The 11,721-nt window shown below is 36.8% G+C and overlaps 1 protein-coding gene across 1 annotated transcript; it reads right to left on the reverse strand.

Moving 5' to 3' along the window:
- Positions 1–9,716: 9,716 nt before the first annotated feature.
- On the reverse strand, positions 9,717–10,658 carry LOC136175984 (olfactory receptor 4C12-like). The gene has a single exon (XM_065946153.1). It carries the CDS (start codon positions 10,644–10,646, stop codon positions 9,717–9,719), a length of 930 nt encoding a protein of 309 aa, XP_065802225.1. The 5' UTR covers positions 10,647–10,658.
- Between the last annotated feature and the right edge of the window lie 1,063 nt (positions 10,659–11,721).

Below are 11,721 nucleotides of genomic sequence, written 5' to 3' on the forward strand. Positions count from 1 at the left end.
ATGTGCTTTAGAGCCAAACATTAATTCGTCTGATACAAAGGTCAAAGTGTATTTTGGATGATCTCAACAAGGAGTATGTGAAGAATAAAGAAGTAAATTATTCACTGCAAATTATACATTCTGCACTGAGGGGAGCAGAAATAAGTTCCCAGAAAAAGAGAAAAACATGTATCAAAACCACTCTTTCCATCTTTAGAAAATTCTACCAAATTGAGGTTTATTTTTACTAGTTTCAACCTTGTATGTGGATTCATAGATTTTTCATCTAATAAAATGAAAGAAGTACTAAGTAGGTTAGTATTTACCAGTAATCTCTCTAACAACACAAAGAGATTGCTATAATGCTGCTATTATTCCAGTTTTGTAAGTGGTGAAATTGAAGGAAAAGGGATGGTATCAAAGCACAGATACCAAAGAGTCAGTAATCAGAATCGGACCCATTTCCCTGACCGGAATCCTAGCTGCCTTCATAGATAGCCAAGAACCGATAGGAAGGGGAGATAAGTACTAACTACCTTTTACTGAGACAGAGACTGTGCTGGACAAACTGTGTATAGTGCATTTCATTTTGTTCCTGTAACTAAAAACCCAATAACATTTCATTGCCAACTGTTCACTTTATATATTATAGTTGATGGTGATTTGTTGGCTATAACATGTAACTATTTTATTGTTATAAACCCAACACAATACTGGGTTTTGATGAACACATTAGAACAATTATCCTCCAATTAAACATAAATATATTTAATAATAAAATTGTCCGTTGAACATTTATAATAGTTGAATCGAGGTTGCATGATTTCTTTTAAAATTTCCTAGTAGGTTTCATAGCACTTACAATTGTTCATGTCACCATCCTAGGTTGAAAAACCATCCATAAGTGTGATGACTCAAATAAAAGAAACTCTTGATGTCAGATAGGAATTTCTATCTGTTAAATATGCAGTCATATTACATAAAGAACTTGCCTGATATATTATGATAGTTTCTTCAGAGTAGCACAATTTCTGTTTAGTAATAAACATTGAATGAATAAATAAAAGGTGAAAGCAAAATAAAATCTCAAAAAAATAAAGAGGAAAAAAAGGCACTGTATTTGGGAGAATTTTTTCCTACCTTTTATTTAACTTTATTTAATTCAGATTCTGAGAATTCTAGGTGAACTGTGTAGGGAAATCACAATTTCTTTTACTCTTTCTTTTGAGAGAAAGAAAGAAAGGAAAACTGAAATTATCAGCAATATGAGCAAATAATTTACCTTGATGTTTTTCCTGTCTCAGCAAGATTTCATTATCTTATATATATATGAGCTATTCATATTATATTTCTCTGTTAATCTTTACCTTTTGGCGACATTTCATTATTAAAAACTTTTTTTAATCTGTGATTATATCTACATACAAAGCAATTTCATAATAAATGTTTTGCATTATTCCTCTGTCCATTTATTTATCAGTAAATATTTTTGAGCTCAAATAATGAATCAGGCAAATGGACATTTGTTGGGTCTTCAGTGACTAATAAAAACAGATTTAGGTCCTGCCTTCTCAGAGTGTAGGATCCATAATTAAACTCTGGAGTTCTTGTGACTACAGGCTGAATTCAGAATCTAGTTTAGACTACATCCTTTCTTCTCCTACAACAGTAGCTTCATTAAATCCCTTCTTCTTCCATAAAATCCCATCTCAAGATCTGCATCCAAGGAAAACCATGTAACATGAAGAGAGAGAGTCCAAGAAATATTTGCAAATTATAGACAAAAGAACTTAATAGAAACTTGGTGAATAACATTGTGGAATGGCCTTTTGAAAACAATTACATGGCCAGATAGGTGACAGTTTACAGTAAGACCTGGGACAAAGTGCTCCTGAAGGCTGACATGCTCTATGTCAGCAACAAATATATGCCGAGGATTCTCCTATGATGAAGACATACTTAACGGTGGAAGGTTGAAGGCTCACCTCATAAAATCAGAACATGTTCACTTTCATCACTTCTATTTAATATTTTCCTGAAGAGTAATGTCAGAAAACTTAGAGTAGAAATAGAAATAAAAGGTATACAAAGTGGAAAGGAAGAAGTAAAACTATACTAACGAATGATATTATCTTATGTAGAAAAAAATCTAAATAATCCACACACACAAGAAAACTATTAGAATCAATACAAAACTAGCTATGCTTCAATATACTTGGAATTAACAATTTAAAAGAAATTAAAAAATAGTTATGTAGGCAGAACTATCAGAAAGAATAAAATGCTTATGAAGAAATTTTACCAAAGTGGTGGAAAATTGTACACAAAAAACTGAAAACATCACTAAAAGAAGTTAAAGGAGACCTAGGTAAATAGAAGGGCTTTCCACATGGCTCAGTGGTAAAGAATCTGAGTGGGTTCCATCCTTGGGTTGGGAAGAATCCCCAGGAGGAGGGCATGGCTACCCACTCTAGTATTCTTGTCTGGGAAATCCCATGGACAGAGGAGACTGGAGGGCTGCAGTCCACAGGGTCACAGAAGAGTCAGACGCGAATTTGGGGCTAAACAACAACTCAACAGCATACTTACTGAGCCATGAAAATTCAGAGTTAAAAATTTAAATAACAAAGATGTTTAAATCCATTCTACTATACCACCTCCAAGTGATTGTTCATCTCTGCCTGTGTTCAGTGAAGGATTAATGAGGTACCAGAGCATAACTAATAGTGAAATTATATGAAATTATAAAAAATTAGTTATACACAATCTTCCAACAAATTAGATGCTTGCTTATTTTTAGGTTTTACAGAAACAAAAATTATTACCAACAAAAAAGGGAAGTCTTACTTAAAGCTGTATAATAAGCACAAAGTATGTAGGATAAAGAGTCATATCCCACTACATATCTCAGTTCTGACTTTAACTTAAGGCTTGGTCATATTACACCATATATTTGAGCATCAGTGTATAGAAAATGGGTTCAAAGAATTAAGGATAAAATTCTTATGCCTCTTATCAATTAATTGCCTCTGAGCTACACATAAACCCATTATTGCCCACTCCATATTAATGAAAATGGATCCTGTAAGCATTTCTTGCTGTCCTTGACCTGACATGATGTTAAGTTTGATCAGGAGAAGTGTTCAAAGAGACATCTCCTGGATTAGGCATGCTTCTTTTTCATCTTGTTCTGGCTCTGTAGCTTTCAACATTGTGTGTGTTATAATCGCGGGAGGCAGGAGGGATGGCATCCACTGGTGCTTCCTTCCTCTTTTACTGACACTTCCACAGACACTTTCCCGTTGGGTTTCAGTGGCCCATCTACAGGAAGTTTCCAATAAATTGCACAGGCACCCCAGTAATCAATCTTCCAACTCAGTCTAGATGTACCATGTGTGTATGTGTTAGTCACTCAGTCATGTCCAACTCTTTGTGACAAACTTGGGATTCCAGTCTTATGTAGAAGGTGGCCAAAGTATTGGAGTTTCAGCTTCAACATCAGTCCTTCCAATGAACATGGAGGACCAATCTCCTTTAGGATGGACTGGTTGGATCTCCTTGCAGTCCAAGGGACTTTCAAGAGTCTTCTCCAACACCACAGTTCAAAAATATCAATTCTTCGGTGCTCAGCTTTCTTTATAGTCCAACTCTCACATCCATACATGACCACTGGAAAAACAATAGCCTTGGACTAGATGGACCTTTGTTGGCAAAGTAATGTCTCTGCTTCTTAATATGCTGTCTAGGTTAGTCATAACTTTTCTTCCAAGGAGCAAACATCTTTTAACTTCATGGCTGCAATCACAATCTGTAGTGATTTTGGAGCCCAGAAAAATAAAGTCAGCCACTATTTCCACTGTATCCCCTTCTATTTGCCATGAAGTGATGGGACCGGATGCCATGATCTTAGTATTCTGAATGTTGAACTTTAAGCCAACTTTTTCACTCTCCTCTTTGACTTTCATCAAGAGGCTCTTTAGTTCTTCTTCACTTTCTGCCATAAGGATGGTGTCATCTGCATATCTGAAATTATTGATATTTCTCTTGGCAATCTTGATTCTAGCTTGTGCTTCCTCCAGCCCAGCATTTCTCAAGATGTACTCTGCATATATGTTAAATAAGCAGGGGCGACAATATGCAGCCTTGACATACTCCTTTCCCTATTTGGAACCAGTCTGTTGTTCCATGTCCAGTTCTAACAGTTGTTTCTTGACCTACATACAGATTTCTCAGGAAATTGGTCAGGTGGTCTGGTGTTTCTATCTTTTTAAGAATTTTCCACAGTTTGTTGTGATTCACACAAAGGCTATGGCATAGTTGATAAAGCAGAAGTAGATGCTTTTCTGGAACTCTCGGGTTTTTTCAATGATCCAACAGATGTTGGCATTTTCATCTCTGGTTCCTGTGCCTTTTCTATATCCAGCTTTAACATCTGGAATTTCAAGGTTCATGTACAGCTGAAGCCTGGCTTGCAGAATTTTGAGCATTACTTTGCTAGCATATGAGATGAGTGTAACTATACGGTAGTCTGAGCATTCTTTGACCTTGTCTTTCTTTGGGATTGGCATGAAAACTGACCTTTTCCAGTCCTGGACATATCTGGAAGGTTTGACCCATAACTAAGACTCATACTTAATGGTGAAAAGCTGAAAGCTTACCTCATAAAATCAGAACATTCTCCCTTTCATCACTTCTATTTAATATTTTCCTGAAGATTAATGTCAGAAAAATTATACTAGAAATAGAAATAAAAAGCATACAAATTGGAAAGGAAGAAGTAAAAGTATACTAACAAATGACATGATCTTATGTAGAAAAAAAAAAATCTGAGGGATCCTCACACACACGAAGAAACTATTAGCTTTAATACAAAATAAGCTATATTTAGATATACTAGGAATTAATAGTCTAAAAATAAAATTAAGAAAATAAGTATGTTGACAGTACCATCAGAAACAATAAAATACTTAGGAATAAATTTACCAAAGTGGTGGAAGAATTGTACACTAAAAACTAAAAAAATCACTAAAAGAAATTAAAGAAGACATAAGATGACTCAGTGGGTAAAGAATCTGCCTGCAATGCAGGAGACCCAGGAGACACAGGTTTGATACCTGGGTCAGGAAAATTCCCTGGAGGAGGAAGTGGCAACCCACTCCAGTATTCTTGCCTGGAGAATCCCTTGGACAAAGGAGCCTGGTGGGCTACAGTCTACGGGCCTGCATAGAGTCAGACACAAATGAAGCGGCTGAGCACAGGTAAATATAAACGTATCCTGTATTCACAGCCTTGTAGACTTAATATAATTAAGATAACGATATCCCCTAGAAAGCATATTTAATGCAATCTTTATCAAAAGCCATTTTATGCAAAAATGGAAATGCGAATACTAAAATTTGTGTGAAATTGTAAAGTTTCATATAGAATTGCAAGAAATCCCAAATAATCAAAACAAAAAAAAAATCTGAAAAGTGAAGAATAAAGTTGGACGATTCATACTTTCAATCTCAAAACTTAATGCAAAGGTATAGTTCTTATGAGAACTACAAGGATTTGTAGAAACGTGTGCCTCCAAGTTAGGTTAATGAAAAAATAAATATTATACATGTACTGTCACATATAAAAATTTATTTTCATTTTAAAATGTTAGAAGAAAATTATGATTAAATTGTTATATAATATAATGTCTATATTTAGAGTACCAGTATTTGTGACTTTTATCTTCATAAATCCAAACCATTCATAAAAATCATAAACATGAATGACATTATCTCTGACTGTTGATGGCAATGATGAGCAATATGACAAAGTACAAAAAACATGCAGAAATGAGTTAATGATGGAAACAGGATGGCCTGAGGAACGCGGATGTTTAGATGCAAAGGAGATTAGATGTATCTGATAAAATAACAGCTTTTTATATTTTTCATGAGAATTAAAATTTCCCTGTGAAATAAGAAATGGAATTACAAAGAAAAAATGATTAACATAGACAATGAAGTGTTTTAAACCAAAGCAACAAAGCGTAACGTGATTTTTGTTATTACTGTTGTTCAGCCACTAAGCTGTGTCCAACTCTTTGCCATCCTATGAACTGCAGCACACCAGTCTCCTCCGCCCTCCACTACCTCCTGGAGTTTGCTCAAACTCGTGTCCGTTGAGTCAGCTGAGTAGAGACACCATTTATTAAGGCTGCTTAACTAATCTCTGGGACCATCTGATCATGCTCAGGGGGAATCTACGTGAAGGTTTATAACCAATAACACCAGTTTCACTGACCTTGTCCCTGTACCAACTGGGATTATTATTAATTTCCTTACAATTATAGAATGAGTTGGAAAACACCACAGAGTTCTGCACCATAAAATTCTCCAAGTTCTAGTTTTTTCCCACTGTTCTGAAGTGTCTTGTGTGGCTTGGTGTCTGTTATCTATCTTGTTGACTTATGTATGATTTTGCCTTTCTGCCATGTTGAAATTTCATTCACCTTTGGATATCATTACCGGTTTTGTCCCTGGATACTATCTACTTCAAATCTTTCCAAAGCTTCACCTTCTTTAGTTATCCTTGCCCCTATCCTGATGCCAAACTCTGACTCTATAAGCTCTTTGATGATGGAGAAAAGACTAGACCCTTCATTTATACTTTGAATAGTGTTACACTTCTTCCCAGGTGGCATTACTGGTAAAGAATCCACCCACAACGCAGGAGATGTAAGAGACGTGGGTTTGATCCCTGAGTAAGGAAAAATCCCCTGGAGAAGGAAATCGCGACTCACTTCAACATTCTTGCCTGGAAAATTTGATGGACAGAAGAGCCTGGTGGGCTACCGCCCATAGGGTAGCAAAGAGCATTCATGACTGAAGCAACTTAGCACGCACACATGTTTACTGATCCATGACAATTCAGAGTTAAAAGTTGTTTGAGCCTGTATCAATTTTCATTATATGTATACATTAAAGCAATATATAAAAGTTCAGTTAATTCACATCCTCAACAACATTTGGTAGAGTTAGTCTTTATCTTTTTTTTTAATTATGAAAGTGTGATAGCACATTTACAAGAGACTTAGAAAATACAGAGCAAAATTATATACAGTTCCACTATATATTACAATTATTTTTAGACAGATAAATTTAGATTTTTATTTGGAGTTTCAACACCAAACTCTCAAAAAATAATAGAATTAATAGGCAGAAAAGTAGAAGGACAAAGTAGACCTGAAAAGCACTATTAAGCAATTCAATATAATAAAGATTTATACAATTTTCACACAACAGTGAAATACAAATTCTGTTCAAGTTCCAATAGACTATAAACCAGAAGACACTGGAACATATCCAGAGGCATAAAACAAGGTGCAAGAATTTCATGGTATAAAAGAATTGAAATCATATTGTCTGTTCTCTTATCAGTGTTGAATTATGCTAGAAATCAATATTAAAAGATATTTGACAATAACCCACATAACTGCAAGTGCAATGTAACATTCATCAGGAGATCTTTGACTTAACCACTGAAAGCCTCAGGAAACTTAAAAGGCTGAGAAAGCACAGGGAGTGATTGCAGAGAAGAAAGCATTTACACGAGAAATTAATATCAAAGTTTCTTTTAAAACCCCATGTTTCTGGAAACTGAATGTTCACCTTTAAATGATGGGGGGATCTAAGGAGTCGTTGTTGTTATTGTATAATCTGTAAGTCATGTCTGAGTCTTTTGTGACTTCATGGACTATACCCCACCAGGCTTCTCTGTTCATGGCATTTCCTAGGCAAAAATACTGAAATGAGTTGCCATTTACTTCTTCAGGGCATCTTCCTGACCCAGGGGTCGAACCTGGGTCTCCTGCATTGTAGGTGGATAATTTACTGATGAGCCAACTAGGAAGCCCATCTAAGAATCCATAAGAAGGAAAATTAGAAAATATTTCTAATAGAATAATTCACTAAAAATTTTGATAATAGTTCCACTTACTCTGCCATCTATTATTACTACTAAAAGTCTAGAAAGTGTATTATCTTAGTGATTAAAAAAAATTAATGAGACTTGAAACTTTTGATCCAATTCTGAGAAATACTATGTTGTAAAAAAAAAAAAAAAAACAGGAAATTAACATGCGATACAGTATTATTAATTAAAGTACAGATTTTGTTCAAATTTTCAAAGTTTTATGCTAGTTCCCATTAGTTGTTTTCATACCTTTAAAAATTTCCCATTCTATTTCATTGCATTGAGCAGGTTCAGCTGCATGCAACAGATTCTGATAAATTCTCTTTTCATTTTTTTTATTCTGTTACAGAGCTAAAAGTTTAAGTAACAAAGATGCTTAAATCTGTTCTAAAATAACCACTTGCAAGTGATTGTTCATCTCTGTTTGTGCATCTTTACTGAAAGTGTTAATGAGATCAGTGATCACTCGGTCAGTTGGTCAGTGTTATCTGACTTTTTTGCAACCCCATGGGCTGTAACCCACAAATTCCTCTGTCCATGGAATTATCCAGGCAAGAATACTGGAGTGGGTTGTGTTTTCTGCCAACCTTGCTCCACCTACACCCAAAATGGGTTTTTCTGCTTGCCACTCAAGGTCATAGATCCTTGTTCATGAGCCTCAGCCAACCAGGACTGCAGTGAAAAGCTCCATCTCGCCAGCCCCAGAAACATTTCATGCCTGCCAGCCTCTCTTCAGCCATGGTGAATTACTTCTTGCCCAAGGCAATCCAGTTAAATTTTTCCACCATTCAATGGGCAACAACTACACCTTCTCCATAAGACTAGAATCCCAACATTTAAATATGTTACTTCCTTGTAAATTCATCTCTCAGCCCCAAGTCCTTCTTTAGAGAGCTCATTACACCCTGTTGTAATTAATAGCTGTTTTCATTTAGTCACTAAGTCATATCTGACTCTCTTGCAACTCAGTGGATTGTATTCCACCAAGCCATTCTGTCAATGGGATTTCCAAGCAAGTGTACTGGAGCGGGTTTTCCTTTCCTTCTCCAGGGGATCTTCCCAACCCAGGGGTCGAATCCATGCCTCTTGCACTGGGAAGAGAATTTTTACCACCCAGCCACCAAGGAAGCCCTTTGTAGTTAATACCCTGATACAATCATTTATTGTATGTGAAGTCTTTCTATTCAAACTGCACTGTGGTCTGTCTCCTGGCTGGACTTCAACTGATACCTTATGTAAAATAACAAACACAATGCCAGCCCTATAAGCATTTAAGAAATACTATTTCTTTTCACTGCACAACAAAGATTCAATGAACAAGAATATTCCACAAAAGAATTTTTATTGAGTTCAAAACAAAGGAATATTTTTAACATTTTATTTTCAATAATTGGTGGTAACCAACATCTCCATGTTACATAATAAGACAATTTGAATACCAATCCAATATTCTGGGTTCTTAGCTTGTAACTTCTGAAGAGATTTGAGATAATCAGATAAAAGATAAATATTGATTAAAAAGCATTAAGTTGTGATGAGGAGAGTCTGGGATGGGAGAAAGTAAACCTGGATTCCAGTCTAAACAAGGCCTATGCTTAAGTTGTTGTTCAGTCCCTAAGTCCAATACTTTGCAACCTCATGGACTGCAGCATGCCAGGTTATTCCGTCATTCAGGGCTATCTGCAGTTATTATTCAGTCCCTTTTAGAGTCAGTGTATTCATCTATAGATCAAGAGGATTGGATGAGGTTATGTTTTACTCCTATCTATAAACCTCAGTGAATCTCTTTAATCACCAGCTGCAATCACTTTCTTTCTCCAGAGTTTCTTCATAGCACGTTTAACCTCAGCATTTCTGAGGGTATAGATTAAAGGATTTAACATAGGGGCCACCATAGTGTAAAAGACAGCAACAGCTTTATCAATGGGCAGAGTGGTGACTGGGCGAAGATATACAAACACGCAGGGCACAGAAGACAAAACAACCACTGTGATGTGAGAGCCACATGTAGAAAGGGCTCTGCGTCTCCCCTCCAAACTGTGAGCCCTCAGGGAGCGCAAGATGACCACATAGGAGACCAACAGGAGAAGGAGGCTTAACAGGCAGATGAACCCACTGTTGGCAGCAACAAAGAGACCAAGGATGTGGGTGTCCACGCAGACAAGCTGCAACAAAGGGTACAGGTCACACATGAAGTGGTCTATGACACTGGGGCCACAGAAGGGCAGCCGGGCTGTAAAGAGGATCTGAACGCTTGCGTGGAGAAACCCTCCGGTCCAGGCCACCCCCAGCAGGAGGAGGCAGAGCCTGCGGCTCACGATGGCCGTGTAGCGCAGAGGTCTGCAGATGGCCACGTAGCGGTCATAGGCCATCTCGGTCAGCAGGATGATCTCAGCAGCACCAAAAACGTGTTCTGCATAGACTTGAGCCATACACCCATGAAAGGAGATTGTCTTGAACTCATGAAGGGAGTCCACAATCAACTTAGGAGCTGAAGAAGAAGAGTAAATTGTGTCTATCAAGGAAAGGTGGCTCAGGAAGAAGTACATGGGGGAGTTCAGAGCCTGGCTGGTGATGATGGTGACCACAACGAGCAGGTTGCCTGAGAGGGTTACCATGTACAAGACCAAAAACACCACAAACACTACCTTTTGCATTTGGGGGTCCTGTGTAAGACCTACTAGAATGAACACAGTCACATTCCTTTCATGCTCCATCTATGTGGTATGACTAATAAAAAACACTGGCAAGGAACACTTTACCTTTAAAAAAGAAAGAAAGAAAAAGGGAATATAAAAGAATGAATTACTACAAAATACTACCTTTTAACAGTACTCTGACAATATCACAAATGATTCCTTCTTTTCCCCAAACTGTCTAGGAACCCATGCACCAAAATTTCTCTTAATTGACTCTCTTAGATTTTTTTTACATTTTTTAATAGCTTTCAAAATTCTGGAGCTTACATTACTAATTTTAATAAATATAACTTACATGTTATTTTTTTTCCCTTGGAGGCCTTAGGTTGAAACAATGAATTTTTTAATTGAATGGTATATGTATGGGAAAAGAAACATAGGAAGTTGTGTAGTGGCACATTGTGGGACCCCAAAATATATGATCTGAATATATTAATATTTGAGGAGATCGCTTTAATGTACTCATAAAGTTGTTGCTATCAGTTCTCTAAATGAGCATAGAATGAGGGTTTCGCTGACTCCAACAGCTTTAGAGGATCAGGGCAGGGGTAAGTCTGCCTGAGCTGCCCCATGGACCACATTTAGTCATCCTAGATACTGTCTTTAGTGTACCATCTAAAAATTATTGATCACTAGTTTTAACATATGCCATTAATGCTAACAGGTAATAAGCCAAGTCTCAGTCATCAACCAGATCACTTTAATGCCAAGTCTATTTTCATTTCCTTGATTAGGAATATATATATTACTCAAGTCAATAAGTTAAGGTAACACATATAGTAATATATATATATGTATATAGTTAAGGTAATATATATAGCCAAGTGGGATTCCCAGATGGCACCAATGGTAAAGAACCTGCATGCCAATGCAGAAGACGTTAAAAGACATCAAGACCCAGGTTTGATCCCTGGGTTGGGAAGATCCCCTGGAGAAGGGCATGGCAACCCACTCCAGAATGCTTGTCTGGAGAATCTCATGGACATAAGAGCCTGGTGGGCAACAGTCCATAGGGTCACAAAGAGCCGGACATGCCTGAGTAACTTAACAACATGCATACAACTAAGTATTGTCATTATTAATCTTTGCATTT

Source organism: Muntiacus reevesi, chromosome 9 (assembly GCF_963930625.1).
Source record: "Muntiacus reevesi chromosome 9, mMunRee1.1, whole genome shotgun sequence".
Lineage (NCBI taxonomy): Eukaryota > Metazoa > Chordata > Mammalia > Artiodactyla > Cervidae > Muntiacus > Muntiacus reevesi.